The 17646-nt window shown below is 34.5% G+C and overlaps 2 protein-coding genes across 3 annotated transcripts; one reads left to right on the top strand and one right to left on the bottom strand.

Moving 5' to 3' along the window:
• Window positions 1-1270: 1270 nt before the first annotated feature.
• On the top strand, window positions 1271-8761 carry LOC120344839 (uncharacterized). The gene is made up of 13 exons (XM_078113083.1): window positions 1271-1369; window positions 1604-1765; window positions 2361-2571; window positions 3403-3503; window positions 3744-3858; window positions 4143-4332; window positions 4821-4932; window positions 5492-5639; window positions 5851-5984; window positions 6524-6824; window positions 6984-7241; window positions 8016-8253; window positions 8370-8761. Exons 1-13 carry the CDS (start codon window positions 1293-1295, stop codon window positions 8489-8491), a joined length of 2169 nt encoding a protein of 722 aa, XP_077969209.1. The 5' UTR covers window positions 1271-1292; the 3' UTR covers window positions 8492-8761.
• A 1049-nt stretch (window positions 8762-9810) lies between these two features.
• Window positions 9811-15830, bottom strand: LOC120344394 (3-galactosyl-N-acetylglucosaminide 4-alpha-L-fucosyltransferase FUT3-like). Of its 2 annotated transcripts, XM_039413602.2 has the most exons (4): window positions 15744-15830; window positions 15060-15116; window positions 12638-13230; window positions 9811-11270 (listed from the first exon to the last, which is right to left on the bottom strand). In XM_039413602.2, the coding sequence occupies exons 2-4, from the start codon at window positions 15063-15065 to the stop codon at window positions 10448-10450; spliced, it is 1422 nt and encodes a 473-aa protein (XP_039269536.2). In that variant the 5' UTR covers window positions 15066-15116; window positions 15744-15830; the 3' UTR covers window positions 9811-10447. The 2 variants fall into 2 exon arrangements, with proteins under 2 accessions (XP_039269536.2, XP_039269535.2); XM_039413601.2 differs by lacking the exons at window positions 15060-15116; window positions 15744-15830 and adding an exon at window positions 13413-13526.
• Window positions 15831-17646: the final 1816 nt, after the last annotated feature.

The raw sequence follows: 17646 nt of genomic DNA, 5'->3' as shown, positions 1-17646 counted from the left end.
AACGGAACAGCAGCAAATTCTCACTAGAGGTAATTGTGTTTGTTCATGAATTGGCATGTACATATTTTATGTGAGATATTTTTTGGGTGCTTTTTTACGCATAATGGGTGCCCAGCACTGCATTTTATTACGAAAATATATGTTAATATTTTATGTTCTAACCATTTCAATTTTTGGCCTGCACATCATTTAATATTTTTTCTTCATGTGAAATAATTTCAAGTGAGCAATTTTTTTCTAGAAACATTGAGAGTGCCCGACATTGCACTATATTGCGCAAATATAATATGGTATTATTTTCTGTTCCACTCATTTCAATTTTTGCCGGTCCGCGAGTACATTTTATTTAATTTTACCGGTCTGCCAGTTAGAAAGGTTGGGAATCACTGCCTTAGCTTAATCGGTACCCAAGAAGAAGCTCTCGCTTCATAAAGGTTGGTAATCTCTGATCTAGTATATAACACACGAACATGACGTTGTGTTAGTTGCAAACGTTTTATTAGCGATAAATATATATTGGTTGAAGGCTTTGAAATAGGAACACAATTTCAAAATGTTTAAGGAATATTTACCACCCATGCAATAATGGCAGAATTGCTTTGTCATTAGAAATTGTACAACAATGAGCCTAACCCTTTTGTTTGACGAACCTGTTTGCCTAACGTATGGTAACAATACCGAAACATGTTTTTGCGAATTGTCCAAATATGCATAAGAAAGTAATCATTAACTAACTAGACTCAATAATTCTGTACTCAACTGCGCAACAGAATCACGATAACCAGTGGAATGTTTTAGGAATATGTTTGCACACAAGTGAAAAGTCAAACTCGGTCGTGGTCTAGTTTTTAGCTTATTCAAATTAGAGTAGTGGCAGAAATGTTTTATGGGATATTACTAAGACCTGATTTATAAATTTTTGTATATCGATGAAACAAGACACGTTTGAAATTTGTATACAATAAAATAGGATCAGTTTCTCGCTTTCTCCAGCTTTTGTCAAAACGTGCTTTAGCTAATTTAATATTATCCAAGATGAAATCTTACGAATATATTGATTCTTATCAATAATTTTATAGGGCGTAAATGTGACTAATTTTAACTCCGCATTCCATCTTATAAGACGGTGGCACTCCACCTTATGTCTACAAAAATCACCCACGAATCAGGACGACGTTAAATAGTTTGCAAGTGGGAATGAAAAATGTTTGTGAACCGAAATAAACAACCATACATCTCAATGTACTTTGAATCATTTCTTATTAGATTTTTGCAGAAATAGAGTGAAGAAAATGAAGAACTATATTTTATTCTTAACTCTGATATCTGTATTTACAGTGTCCACCAGCGCTTGTCCTTCACAATGCAGGTAAATTGTTATTGTTAACTTATGAAGTTCACCCTCTATTGTAAAAATAATGTACGAGCGCAGTGAATTACCTTCGTCAAATAACTTATCAAAAATAACTAGGTATGTTTAATCGATTACAACCATCTCTCATAAGAGTGTAAATTAAGAAGGTTTATAACACTGAAAGAGAAAGTATACCATATAACTAATAAGAAATTTATATAACCCGAAAAAATTCTCCTACTGTTTTAGTTGCTTTGGTTGGGTGGGAGAGAGGATCGCTGACTGTGCTAGAAGAAGTTTGACTGAAGTAACGTTCAGCGATTTCGATGCCGATACCACAGAAATTCACCTCCAGTATAACAAAATTGAAACTCTGGATCCAGCGACGTTTGCCAATGTACCAAATCTAAAGTAAGATATATATATATATATAACAAATCTTCAATGTTGGTGAAAATCGTCAAATTAAACGATAGACCTCATAAAAATAGTAGTCTCTATGGATCAAAGAAGCAAGATGGGAAACGAATACCGAAAACTCACGAATTTGGGTGCTGGCGTCTATAGAGCACTAGCAATTGTTTACTCGCCCATTTTGCTTCTTTGTTCTTGCGCACCGGTAGAGGAAAATTTTTGTATTTGAAAGCCAGATGTCCGAACTTTTATGTTTCAAAATGCAGATTTTGACAAGCTGATTTTACAAAACTAATAGCTGCATGTACAGCGCTCGAAATAGCTATTAAAGTATATATATGATGCTAAATACTCCAAAATACAATACCAAGTTTTGTACAACGGTGCCAGCTTGGTGTAATTTGTTTCTTAAAATAGTTTTGAAAATATGATACTTGCTTAGATTGTCTGGATGGTATGGGTGTCCTCATTCTCCCGGCTAAATTTGCTTGCTAATTGTACCAATGCCGTATCGTAGGCAAAGTGGGAAACAGTAAGTAATTTTAAATTGGCGCTCTAGTGACGACATACTTTTCATTATATCATTTTACAGGCATTTGTATTTACAATCCAACAAAATCAGTGCACTTCCCGATGGAATCTTCGACAATTTACCAAATCTTCAAACTTTGCGGTTAAATGGTAACAGGATCGCTGACATTGGTGCGAACAAATTTGCCAACTTGAAAAAACTCATTTTACTATATATTCACGACAATGATATAAAGACTGTCGATGCTAGTGCATTCAATGGACTGGATTACGTAAGTGCGACGAGAATTTACATCAATATTTTCTTCATTATTTTTGTTTTACTAGTTAACGAATTACCACATTTCCGGTAGAATATGTGCTGAAAATTAGTTACCTATCGCTTACTTATAGCAGCGTTCGCAACAAATGAGAAATTCAATGATGTCAGGTCATAATTATCACTTAATATTGGAGTCAAAAATCACACATATATATTGTTCTAAGTGATTACTCAAAAGCAAAGAAGAAGGATAAGTAGTTAGTCTCGCAGAAACCAAATCATTAGCACAAGTATATATTGTTCTTCTTGATTTAGCGTCATAGTATTCATTCTAAAGCATTGTGACGAACGCAATTACCCCTATTCAACAATATTTTAGAACAAAAATTCAATTGAATCAGTTATTGAATCAAAAGAGTGATAAGTTGTATAATTCTGTAAAGATTAGGATTAGGAATGCAACCTACTCGAACAGGCTCATCGCATGCCTAAATAACGCCATACTCCCCCCGATCAGTTCACCCTTTGTGACGTTCGTCGCCTCCATAGTAACCAATTGCAACGAGGAACCCTCATGCGGTTCATTATATTTCAATTGATATTTGTGATACATGTCGAATACTGAATGTCCTATCCTACATTTCCTTATTGTATTAATAAGATTAATATTTGTTCTGCACGAAATGCATTCAATGCGAAGTACTTGTGATATATCCATATATTAAAGAAAAAAAATGCTAAAAGTACCTGGATATGATGTGTGTTTTTATCCTCCGAGCTTACCAACATGGAAATATTGTGAGACTTTTCGTTTTTATTTAAGTTTAATATTATTTAACAGATGGAGCAAGTATCAGTGGCAGGAAATCCTAATTTGAAAGATATTAATGTCGACGCTTTTGCTGGTAACACCAATTTGACCATGATTGACATGAGTGGAAGGTTAGTCATATTTTACTCATATCTAATAAAAGCTACTCATTTTCTTTCAGTCAGCATCACAGAATCAGAGAATATATCTCAACAAACTGAAAACTTGAATGATGTAGATAAATCTCATCAACTCACTATACAAATCCTCTGAAAGCATTATTCAAATAAAATAAAATAAAAAGTTATGTTGACTGTACTACAAGGCATTCAAAATAAAAACGGTCAAATCTATATTTTCATATTTCACAGCGCCCTGACTGGAATTAATCCTCGACTTGTTAATAGAAACGATAAATTGGAAAAAGTTTATACCTATGACATAAATACATTGATATGTGATTCAAGTTTGCAAGTATATCTCACGGTAAGGTTTTTTCACATTACTCAGAAAGTGTTTTAGCAGTATTTTCATAATTTTAAGCAATTTCGAATTTAATTACCACAAAAACTCATTTTTGTAGGAAAATCTGCTACTTTATCATCTAATTTCTATTTTGTTCCGTACTCAAGTCATATAAATGACTCTAAAACGAGAGTTAGTCATCTTCACCGCAACAGCATAATTATATTATCTATATGTATAGAGATCCACTATCCAAAGATGAGTAGTTAGTCCACTGTACTCTTTTCATTGCGTTTCTTTAATAGTGGATGAACACTCATCCCCGTATTGGTTTTGGCCGAGCAACTATGGTGTGTGCAGAGCCAGAAAATCTCAGGGGGAGGTCGGTTCTTTCGATTGACCCAGAACGACATTACACTGATGAAACAACGTGTCCGTTTGGATGTGATTGTATCAAATCAATGAACACAACAATTGTTGACTGTTCAAGCAGACGTAAGAAAATATTTTATTTTTTAATTAGACATCCTTGAAAGATTTTTTACATTTTGATCTTTAGAAACAACATCATTGCCCGATAAAGTTGGAAACCCGCTGTCAGATTTGTTACTGCTATGTGGTGTCACGTCGATAATCCTATACTCACAACTAGTTTTATGCCTTGCCTTAACAAAAATGGCATTACGTGACATGTTAAATACAGTTAACAGTACTTTTGCGTAACCAAGGACCAACTGAATAAAGTAGATAGAAATTGAGATTGGGTTTTAGCAATCTTTAGCAAAACTCAAGGCAATCTGTTAGATTCGGCATAGAAAGTGGGATTTGTGGACAAATTGGGGTTTCGCACAAATGGGGGTTTCGCACAAATGACTTTTCGCGCAAAAGACGTCCAAAAATCGCTCCAAAGAGTATACTTTGAATACTCGAGTGGATGAATAAAGATTATTTTTTCAATTTTAACTTATGTACGAAATGTTTAGAGTTGAACGCGGTGCCTGTTGGATTTCCACCAAGTACAACTGAAATTTTTCTGCAAGGAAATAATATTTCATCACTGCGTAATTACGACTTTCTTCATCTCACAAAACTTGAGTAAGTACATGTTAAATACATTTCATGAACAAAAATGTCTCGTGCAAAACAACAAACGATTAGTGCTTTTTGTGGTAATGATAATAAAACCAATGATATATACTAATTTTTTTTCTAATTGGTTGATATACGGAATATCTTGGTATTTAGCAAGTAATTCCAATTACCGTTTACAGAAAGTTTCGCTCTGTAGATAGACCACTTTTGATGAACCCAACTAGGGTTCATATCTTAGGCTTTTATTAGCTGAAACGAAGACTGCTATCTTAAGCAGCACAACCAAGAGAATGAATTTCACATCAAAATACCATCTTGTCAAATGACAGGCAGTATGCTTCAGCAGAGTCAAATGTCCTCGACATACATGGCGTTGCTATATTTTAACACACACGGCACCATGCCATTTTGATTAACCAGTTCAGCTGATGAATCAGCGCAGTAAATTTATTGAATATAAACTTAGAAAAACTCTTGCCACGTTAGCGCTTTCAAACCAAAACTATTTAGTTTTTAGTCGATGCCGTAGACTTTGATTTTACGTACTCCAAATTTTTTCCAGATACCTGTACCTTCATAATAATAGCATTGATTTCTGGGATATATTTGCGTTCACTGGACCCGAACAAACCTTAAAGCAACTGACTCTACATGATAATCTTTTCGATAATATTCCAACTGGAATTTTCAGAGGAATGAGAAATCTCGAGGTAACGTCCGTTGTCTTGAACCTTTTTTTCGTGAGAAGAGTGTCGACAATGGAAATTCCTTTGGACCATTTTAAAGCAGCTGTAAAACTATATCTTCAGACTAATGCACATGAGTGCCAACCAACAAAAATAAATTCATCTATATATTTTAATTTTATATCGATGTTATATATTATTTCTGTGTAAGTATTACGGTTTTTGATCAAAACAGGTTTTCAACATGAACGACAATCAAGTTTCTGTTATCCTACCAAACGCCTTTTCAGATATGGTATCTGTTATTCAATTTTCAATGAACTATAATTCTATCAGAATAATATCTTCGGACACATTTGCAAATTGCTTGTAAGTTCTATATTCAGCTTTTTATTATTGAATTGGTATTGTGATGAATTATTATAGTTCTTTATTGAAGTTTTCTTTTACATTACAATGTTGTTTTCTTTAAACTTACTCCATACAATGGCGATTAAAGCCGTATATCCATCCCTACAGCTACTCTTAACGACTTGTTATTTACGACAGGTGTCCGTGCCTCGTAAATCCGGTCGGAATCTGTACAATTGAGCAAACATGCTTCTTTTAATCATCATTTTATTCTATACCATTTTTGTACAACATATATTCTTTCATCGGAAAATATGATTAATATTTTTTATTTGTGTTAACGTACTGAACGTACGTACGTACTCACCTTGGCCGTTTGCAACAACTATTTTGATGTAGTCCTTGTGTTTGCTTCGCAATGGGCTATTCTCTGATGTAAAGTCGCGTATTCCTGTTTAAATAATTACTACACGCGGTTTTGATATTCAACACCGTGTAACGGTTAAATATATCGGGAAGATTAATTTTTATAATATCGAGTATTTTTTATATTACAGGAGTTTAAAATATGTTGGGCTGGCATACAACAAACTCTCAAACATGTCAGAAGATGTGTTCAGAAATTCTCCGGATATTTATTATATCGATCTATCCGGTAACGAATTGGACTATCTTCCAATCATCCCACCAGGCGTAACCTTGTTCGATGCTCGAGAATCTCGACTGAAAGCACTCAGAGCCTCCTCTTTCCAAAATGCTAAAAATCTCGAAATACTCAATGTGACTGACAATTATATTTACATTATCGAGGATGAAGCATTTGCTGGAGCTCCTAAATTACGTCAATTGCATTTAGGCGTGAGTAGAATATTTGTGATATTCTTTTGCCGCTGTATACCTTTTTTATGGAGGGTATATACTTTTGTACAAAATCAGATAACGTACAGAGAACAGACCCGGTATCGCTTGTGATAGTCTCAATACTTATTCAACAATTGTTTTATATTTTGTTCAAAGAGCAACAATATGGAAATTATCGACGACAAGACATTTTCATCCGCACCTATTCTGCAGTATATCGATTTAAGTTACAACAGTCGATTGATGAGTTTGTCCGAAAATGCATTTTTCACTCAAAGAAAGACGTTGCGAGGATTGTATTTGAACAATGGTGGATTGAAAACGATGAGTGGGAAGACATTGAGCATTGTGGAAAATCCTGGATTTTACGCAAGGTTATCTGACAATCCCTGGAATTGTGACTGTAAACTGCAGGTACATATTTTCAAATATTCATGAAACTTATTTATTTACACCCGCTATTTTAGAACCGTGGCTACCCTTACTCACTAAAACTGTGTGCGTACACCTAATTTGTGTACCAATTGGAAAAAATACGTGACTTGCACAGCAGAAGCCAACAACAATCACGAATTATCATAGACTCAATGGTGTGCAGAGTAAGTTTGGATGAAATTAGGGCGCAAAAAAGTTTGCATCAATGTTGTTTTTGAGCTTGAGAAGCGCTATTCTCTAATTAGGCCTCATAGACCTTTTGATTTTGAAAAATTCTTCAATATTAAAAAATTATTTATTTTCAGATTTTTTATATATGAAAATTAAACAGACTTGATAAATTACCGCACATAAAATTTATAATTAAAATATCACAATCGCAAACTGATATATGATTAATGTGATACACAAGAGCACAAATATTAATTTGAAATAATTTTTTCACAATATTAATTTTGAGTAGACTGACAACAGGACGTGCTCGTGAGGGGGCATTGAGATTGTCTCGCTTGAGGGTAAAGAGAATTACGCCAAGTTGCGTATTAAAAAGTCCCAATTTTATTTTATTTATGACCAATGACCACTTAGGCGGCCTGTGTAATTTTGTTTACTATTTTAGATTACGGTTAACTGATAAATCGCTACTGTGGTCGCACCTTTAATTTCATTTTCATCTTGCCCGTGTAAAGACACACTGCAAATGATAAAATCAGTATAATGACGGTTACTTATTCAGCAATATTGATTTTTCAGAATCTTGCAGACTACATAAACACCTATCCGGATACAGTTGATAGCCCAACATGCGCCGAACCAAAAGAAGAGATTGGTAAAGAAATATCACAAGTTACATTTGTTGAGGGCTGTGCCATTGCCACACCACAGGACGAGCATCGCGCTCTTATTATTTCACTCAGTATTGTTGGAGCAGTGCTCATATTTGTTGTGGTGCTCGGAGTCATTTTGTATAAATCACGAAAAGACACGAAAGGTAAAACTATTCGATATTTGAAAAAATATATCCTTGTGCTATAGGCCTTGGTGCATTTGCTAATTGTTGTGTAATGGGCGATTAACCTCTGTATGTAATAATTTGCTTTATTTCAGAAGCTATGATGTCAGCCGGAATGACAAATGGCGGTCACGAATCTAACGGAAAAGAAGAGATTGCCTATAAGAACGTCGCTTACGACAATGCCGATGAAAACCCAAGCGGAAGTGCGCTGTAACAGAAATAAAATCCACATATATAACATAATTGAATTTGTATAATTTTTGCCATTAACTATGTTTTACGTGTTGATTTAAACTACATCGTCTGTTAGAGAGCAAACTTTCAGTCTTCATGAAAATAATCCTTTTACTGGAAATCATTCATTTTTTCGTTCATCAATTAAACCCATTTTTTTTTTCAATTCAATTTTCGAAAACTGATTCAGTTGTAATTTTTCACAATGTATTACTGGCCAAAGGCAGAATAAATCGTTAAATCAGTTTAGAGTAGTTTCTGTGTCAAGCATTTATGTTTACGCATATCTTCCGCAATGCACTACGTTCCGAGTTTTGCAGCTTTAAACAATGTTAGAGATAACAAACCGATTGTAAATGCAATTCTGATGAAAATGGATGACGGAATCATTACTTAAAAGCAGGCTGTTTATCTATAGATTTATATTCTCTTCCTATCTTTTTACTTCAGTTATAATTGTACATTGTTCTGAGTCTTCCAACTCTGAGGACCATGATGGTACTATACACTAATGCAGAAATAAGGTGAACATTCAGAGGTTTCTTCTAATCACTTGTGGTAATGAAAAAAAGATTAAACGTTAAGTTAGTAAATTTTACGCTGATTGCAGTGGTGGCTTGTGGTTTATCTATATAGCTATAGGGTCGATGCCCATTAAAGTTCACGGTACAGATTTTGCAGTTTTTAGCAGCCCAACTCAATCATTTGAGCAGTACCAAAGGTCATTTAACTTTCAGTCAAAGATTTCTGATCATATCATACTTCCCACCTATCTGATAGTACTCAATGAGTTTATGCATATTATGGATCGATCACAGCAAAAAACGATGTATACAGTATGATCAGGATCGTGCCAAACTTTTCTACTACTCATGGGGTGTTTCTGATAATGATTCCTCTCATACCTAACTTCAAAAATAATTCGAGGTATAAATAAATTATAGATGTTGTTATACATAAAAATAAATTAAAAAGCAAGTGAGAGTGAAATATTTGTATTACTGCGCTACATCACGCAATGACCAGACGAGCAAATTGGCGGGAAAGTGCAGTCAACCATTGCTGACTAACTACCAACCCAACCAGTCACACAAGACTATACACGTAATGTCAGCCTTTAAAGACACATCGAAAAAACATGTGTAATAACGCGAACTCTACAGCTTGGATCTGTATCCCATTAAACAACGTGCTGCCGGGCGGTTCCCCCTATGGCCCTCCCCTAGGCCCGCCCATGAGTAAGATTCATGCCTTATGAAATATGAATCTAAATTACTCAATTGCAATTAACTCAATATATCCAGCATTATCAATTTATTATTGCACAATCAATAATAACCCACTAGGGAAAAGCATGAATGCATTATTCATTTTTCATAATGCGTTCGATCAAATGATAAAATGTTTTTTAATTGACTGCTACAAGCAAGCACACATTCATTTTGGTATTTGCATTGAAAGAGTTTTTTCAATCAAATTACAAGAAGAAGCAAAAAATGGGAACGGCATGATCGATTTGAAATTTCTCCATGTAGTACATTACTTTTCATATTCGGACAAATGGTTGCTGGCCCCAACAATTCTTTTCATTATGGTAAAATGAATTAAAATAACTGCGCTTTGATTTATTTACCAAGTATTCACATTTTTGGATCTTCATCATGAACACACTTGTTAATATAAAAATTTCTTTTAAGGTTTAATTCTATTTTCATTGCAAACTATCGATAGCGCGACAAGTTCACACCTTTTCTTTGAAATAAGCTGTAAACAAGCTGGCAATGGTACGTAAAGAGCCACAATTTTTAGAAAAAATGGAATCTTTTAGGTCAGAGTTGCGTATCCATTCATCGTTTATATAAATGTAAAGCTTGATTAAGTAGGGTGTATTTATAAAACTTACTTCATGACGACACTAAAAAGTAGTATATACAATTTATTTGAAACAAAGATCATCTGAATATCGTGTTTCATACAACCACTTATAAACGGATGGAATCGTTTTGTGAATTCGTGGTTTTTCGAATATTTTCTTACAAAGTCTGCACAGTGTTGATTTGTGATTTGGTTCAATATCATATTCAGAAATTGTATTGTCAACTGGTCGAAATCTCCAAGAGTGATATTCTTTATATGCTGTATCATTGGTATTCAAATAATTCAAATATTTGACTAGCTTTTCTGGTGTTTCAAAGTCTTCAGTATGAATATACGAATGCGGAGGGGCTTGTTTAGCAACGTCCTCGCGTCGGGGTCCCCAAACTATGGGAACTGCTCCCCCTCGGAAGCCGTTTCTCCAGAATTTTTCCGAAACATAATCAGGGCAGTGAACTGAGTTTTCGAAAGATAGATAAAATCTATGCCGCATTATTTCTTGGGTCATAGTTCTCGATTGATATCTGTTATTAAAACAATCCCCATATGTTGTTAGATTCAGTCCGGCTTCAATTAATGATTTTGCGTATTTCATTCTTTCTGTAGCGCCATATGTACTGTTGCAATTGCTGACAGCCCAAATAGCAAGACCGTTCTTTCGCTTCATTATCTTCTTCAACCAAATCCCGTCCCGATTCTTAGTTTGAAAAAATCTTAGCTCGTACTCAATATTTCCAAAATAATCTATGATATCAGCATCTACACGAAAATTCATTGTCAGATTAAATATGGGATCAAATCGGGGATCTTGTAACGTCTTTCTGAACTTGTATGTTTTTGATGGAGTCTCACGAGACCAGAACGCGTAGATCTGGTCGGGATTTCTGAAAAAGAGAAAACTTATTTATTAGTTAAATAATAAAATAGATTTTAAAAGGGCTTTTTTAAATACATCTCGGGATTTTAAAAAAATATTTAGCCCCGTACGTATCTGCTATACATGTCAAGAGACATTTCTTTTTAAATTCACCTAAGTCGAAAATTTGTGTACAACAACGGTTTGGATTATATTTATATTAATTCAACATTAAATATATTATTATAGTGGGGTGAGGTGTTTGATCTTTGGAAAAACAATATGAAATAATAATGTATATAACGTATGTTCTCGTACTAAAGATGGATGGCTTTCAAGCGGGCGCTCAGGGCATTATTATCGAAGGGCACTGTGTCCTAGGTGCGCTCTGTCATCATTCGAAAAAGTTTGGTTGCTTAGACCTGAGGCCTGCGGGCGAAATGCGCCCCACGAGACGTGTTTTTATTTCAGTTAAATCTGCTTCGTGCGAGCAATTCCAATTTCTTTGCGTTCAATGTATTATCTATGCCTACGACGTTACAATGTCCTAACAGCTAGTTTGTGCGAAGCGAGCAACGCGATTCACAAAGCTGTCGCTTGCTGAGCAGCGAGCAATTTAAGGAGAGTAAAGGTAATGAGATACGGAAGCTAAATGAAGGTGCGGCCCGCGGTTTCACTAAGTTATTTGTATCGGGACCTCCTGTAATGAAGATTGATAGCCGCCGGGATTGAGAGGCCATGCCCCCTCCCTCTCCAAAAAATAAAAAAACTCAACATTTTTTTTTATCAAATGCAATTTTACGGCATTTGCGGTGAGACATAAATTCATACGCCCTTTTCGACAGCATTTTTCTCTATTCTCGAACGATTTACTGAAAACCGGACGTTTCTTGACTTGCTATCAATAATCCTTTCACCAAATGAACCAAACGAAATAGACGAAAATGCGCGCTTATACGCATTGAATAACTTCGACAGCGAAGTACGTGTGTAGAGCGATTCTATAAGATGTTGTTAGATATCAGTGGCAACTTTTATCTGACTTTGTTGGGAGCAAAAGGCACGAGTGATCATCGTATCACTTCATTATACAAAAAATGTTTGGGCTGGCTACGCTCTTGAGTCTAACTCACATTTGAGCGCAAAAGTGTCATTTTTTTAAGCGCTTTCTGTGGTCATATATACTACATACACATAACCTTTTTCCCTCGAGTAGGTTGGATCCCATATAAACTATATATATCAGCATGACCCGAACATACGAATTCAAATTTGATTGTTTTAAACGACAACTTTTATACTTTTATACGCACGACAATCAGTAGCCGGTTGTACATTCATTCTATATGTATGCCCTATGTCCCCAATATTTATTTATCACAAAATTAAACTTACCTGGTTTTTGGATCAGGTACATCCATATATTTTTGTAAATCCGGTGCATTGAAATGAACCAAGGCTGAACATTCTCTAACAAGTGATCTATTTGTCGTCACCTGGCATCCTCCACATTCGTTTGGAGAAAAATATTCCAGATGTTTCTTGTAATTTCTCATTTGATATTCCATGGCTTTCCACACTAAAATAATAGGCGGTCGCGTGTCTTCTAACGAAGAAAAGTTCTCAACTTTTTCCTTCGCGCTCTTTTGCTTCATGTCAATATTTTTAATCGTTTTGAACTTTTCTGTTTTTATTTCTTCAATTATACCATCTTTTTTGTCCTCAACGATAATTTTCGGAGGTCGAATTACATAGTTTTCAATGGCGTTCATATTGTCTGATAAATCATGTTTTTCTTGATAGACTCTGGTTCTTCCAATTTCATTCCTTTTTAAATTTATTGATGGAAAATCACCATGATTTCTAATGCTTAATTTCAGTCGTTTGCTTAATGCATAACATATAATTCCGGATAGAAATAGTGATATAATATTCCGTGTCTTCCATCCACGAGATCTAGCTCTGAAATGGCTTTTCAAACGTGGAATCTAAATGCAAAAATTTATATCTAATTGATCAACTTATTGGAAATCTTTTTACTGCACGTCGACTCGCTCATATATATTAGAATATTTTGACGTTATTGTCGACTAACCCATTATTTGTAGTGTTGAACGGTTAAAAACCATCAAATTTCCCATCCGGACAATAATACCTTATTTTTACTTACCTTTTTTCCCTTTTTCATTGCGTTTATTATTTTGAAGTTTGTCGAAACGAACAGAATCGTTCGCATGTGTTATTGAACACGTTTCATACCGAATCAACGTAATACACATCAAACAGCATTATATAAAAATAATTACCGCCTTGCCGGAGGCAGGTTTTGCGTTAAATCGAGATTTAAAAACTCGATTGACTCCGCATATTATCTTCAGTCAATCTGATTAAAAATCGTCGAATGCTAAAATTCATGTGTACGCTGTACAGAATCCGTATAAGTTTATACCTTTTAGGTTCTCATTATAGCGCATTTGTAATAAAGACCATATTGAATGTTTGATCACCGGGATCAAAGTTGATTTACTCTTCCTGGGTAACTCCACTCCATTTGCATGCGGTCCATTTTTGACTGACCTAATCACTCAATATGTTTTACACTTAAATATGAATGAAATTTGTTTTTATATCAATGATGTCACATTTGTACATTATACCAACCCAAAATATTAATAATCATCGATTCCAATAAAGATATAACCAAAACATTGCCAACGGCGACAAATTTTACTTGTTGTACCACTGTATATATTATCATAAAATGCTAATGCCTTCGATTCCGACACTCTGTCGGATAATTGAGTATTGGCGGTGTATTTCAACAGCAGGCGTTTTGTGTAACCATTATAGATACGGCTACCCCCAAATCCCCAGTATGTTTTTACCTTTCGTGAATAATTGTAAATATATACAAATCAGTGCTATATTAATATATTCTCATCCTGAGTAATACCTTATCTTTAAACAATCTGAATGCCCCCAGAAAATAGTAAGTGTTTCGTAAATAATTGTGAAGCGAATATGATTTTTAGACAGTTTTTATAAATAATATACAGTAAAAACGATATAATCCCCGAGGTCGTTGTGGTTCACATAAGTGGCGTAACCTCTTGACGGTGTTCAATCATTTACGTTCATGCGTATAGTCTTATCGTTTACTCGTCTACATATTTCAATGACAAGATTAGACTGGTTATTTACACCTAGAAATAAATAAGGTTAATTAAGCGAAGAACTACTACCAATGATGAAAGAAATAACGAGTTTCCACGAAAACATCAAATCCTCAAGTCTTCAACATTGCTTTGCAAATATTCAACTTCTATTACTATAACTAAAAATATAAATAAATTCCTAAACAAGCTGAACTTTACGAATCTATCCAACAAACAAAACGCAATTTGACCAAAATCATGAAAAATGCAAATTTGTGCTTTTTTGACCAAGCTTAATGTATTATCAATGTTTGTTTATTCCACATTTGCCGCGTGGAATGGGTTTTAAATAACAGATCTATTAAAGTTGGTTTTATTCAGTATTCTAACCACCGGAATAAAAGAAATCATACAAAAAAGAAATTAGGCCTAACTGAACTCTATGCCAAACGCAACCCTGAACCAAACTTCGTATATTTCGCGGAACAATTTTCTATCAAATGATCAAGCTAAATTGTTATTGTTACATACAGCATGTTATAAAACAAACAATTACAAGATGAAATCGAGAATATAATTTCCGAATACCCAAATGAAAAGGTATCTCGAAATTGCATTTTTTTTAAATTCCGAGAAAAGAAATTAAGAGAATAATATTTTACCTTCATTTTCCCACTTTCATGCTACTCCATGTGCTCTGTCTTGCAACATGTAACTCTCTGAAATAAAACAGATAAACAAACGTGAGTCATAAAACACCATTCCACATAAATTGCTTGAAATTTCCTTATCTCTTCAAAACTTTTGCCTCAGGGATCTGTTCGACGCATGACCCACGCGAGTCGAGCGATATATTGTGATTTACGTGCGTAATTTTTACTTCGCATCGTAGTGAATAATGCAAGGAGGAATTGCCGAACAGATTCAGAGTAAGCAATCTTGATATTATAATTTTCATACCTATTTTTAAGAAATGAGAACCTCAAAATCCATAGGAGTCTAGATAGACATTTAATTTCAAACTATCATTCATTTTGAAATTTCAAGGAGTATTTCAAAATTCAACCGGTTTAAAAAAATTCTAAAACTGAATTTGTTTCAATTTTTTAATTAATTTAATTATTCCAAATCTTTTCCCGTTTAAAAGGTTAAAAAGTAAATAGGGTCGAATAAATGTCTGAATTTGAAAACTTTACCATTTCAACCTTAAAAACTAATTAAAATACTTTTTTAAATTAATTAAATAGTTTTTAACCTCATAAAAACTTACCTCATTGTCACGGTTCCGGTAATTTTTGTCAAAATATAAACATAACAAAAAATAAATCAATAGAATAATATCTTACCTTCATATTCCATACTGCTGCACATGCTCTTATTTGCAACAGTTTGGCGGTTGAAATAAAACCGATAAAGAAGCGTGAATCACAGAAGTCATATCATATAAATATCTTGATAGTTTTTTTTTTATCTATTCATAAGTTATGCCTAGAAGGCCTGTTTGACGCATGCGAGTTTAGCGATATATAATGATTGCCGTGTGTAATTTTCCACTTGGTGACGTATTGCAAAATGAGAGCCACTGTCGAACTGACACAAAGATGAAAATCTTGATGATATAATTTTTATATTTATTTTCATTGAGTGAAAACAAAAACTCTTTGAATTTTTTTTTGCTGAATTAATAAAATTTGATTGTTGGAAAACGTTCACAAATATCTCATTCTCATGACAATATTATTTCGGCTCAAAGTTATGCCGTGTCATTAAAAACATAAAACACAATCACGAGTGGAAATACATGATACCTATATTATTATCTGTTAAACCCCGTTCTACCCGTCCAGGAAATCGTATTCTTGGGTTAGCATCAAGGTGGCCAACTCAAACCATTTTGGGCTTCAAAATTATACAACCTAAAATAAGTTTTCTACCAGCAATGAATTAAATTGGAAAAAGATATTTACGTCGGTCGAATTATCTGCAGAATTTTATATTCTCTACCACACGAGCAGAATATAGGCAAACTCGGGTATCCAGATACACGATGTCAAGGAATACATTACAAACTCGATTGAAAACAATACTCACTTGTAACCAGTTATGTAACGTGATACGCAAGTTTGCATTTTTGCTTTCGTCGCAGATTAAGAGGACAGATAATCACAAAATTGAGGTGACGCGTGAAAATGGTATGCTGAACAGCGACCCTATTGTAAGTACGCAATAACCTCTGAGACCATTGAGAATCAGAGTTTCAAGGCTATATAGTCGCCAGAGTTTCTTGCCGGATAGGGCGCCAAATGATATGGCGCGCATAGCAATACACGAATCCTGGGATTGCAATTATTAAAGCATATTTAAAACTGCCACGGAACACGCCGAACCTTCTTGTTACACATCGATTTTAATCGGTAAGTATGTTGATAGGTATTTGTCTGTCTGTCTGTATGTCTGTTAGATGCACGCGATATCTCACGAAAGCGGGATTGAATCTGCTCCAGATTTTGCATGTGCATTCATCTTATCTCGGACCAGAAGCCTATTGATTTTGGGCGAATTATGTCGTATAATTAGCGAGTTATCAATTAATTAGCGATGGGACACAAGGTGTCACTATGGAGTAAGAGAGCTGTTTTGGGGGATCCCCTAACTTTCGGTCGATAAGTCTTCGGTCTCTGACCGATATTCTCGTTTAAAATGTTTCCAAGTTTTGAGTTTTTCAACTGCTTTTCTATTTCTTTACATTATGACTGTTCCAGAACTAACTGTTATTATATTAAACGTTTCGAAGATTTTGTGAATTTAGTTTCCACGTGTGTGTGTGGTATGGTAATATATGGCGCTTTTTTTTTTTTTTTTGAGTCTTTTGCGCCAGACAATTTAAATCAAAATTTTGTATATGGCTATAGTACTCTCTTGGTAGATTTCACAAAATCAACAAGAGCAGGGGCAATGCTAGGGTCGCGTAAGATAGCTTTGAGTTGAAATTCAATGCCATAATCGCGGCATTTCATCTTTAGTATGCGTCTTTTATTTCTATATGCACGACAGTTCATTAGAAAATGTTCTACTGTCTCTGGTGAATCACAGAAATCGCAAAGTCCATTATTATGGCATCCTATTTTATGGAGGTGCCCAATTAAACGGCAATGTCCCGTCTGAAGTCGAAATAAAATTTTGTCCATTATTCGTGGTGACCAAGTGGAATTCTTGATGCTGTCTTCATTTGAGGGGAAAATGTCTTGT

The sequence above is a fragment of the Styela clava genome, chromosome 5 (assembly GCF_964204865.1).
Source record: "Styela clava chromosome 5, kaStyClav1.hap1.2, whole genome shotgun sequence".
Taxonomy (NCBI): domain Eukaryota; kingdom Metazoa; phylum Chordata; class Ascidiacea; order Stolidobranchia; family Styelidae; genus Styela; species Styela clava.
Note: the sequence above shows the minus strand (reverse complement) of the source record. Positions and strands in the feature narration are given on the sequence as shown.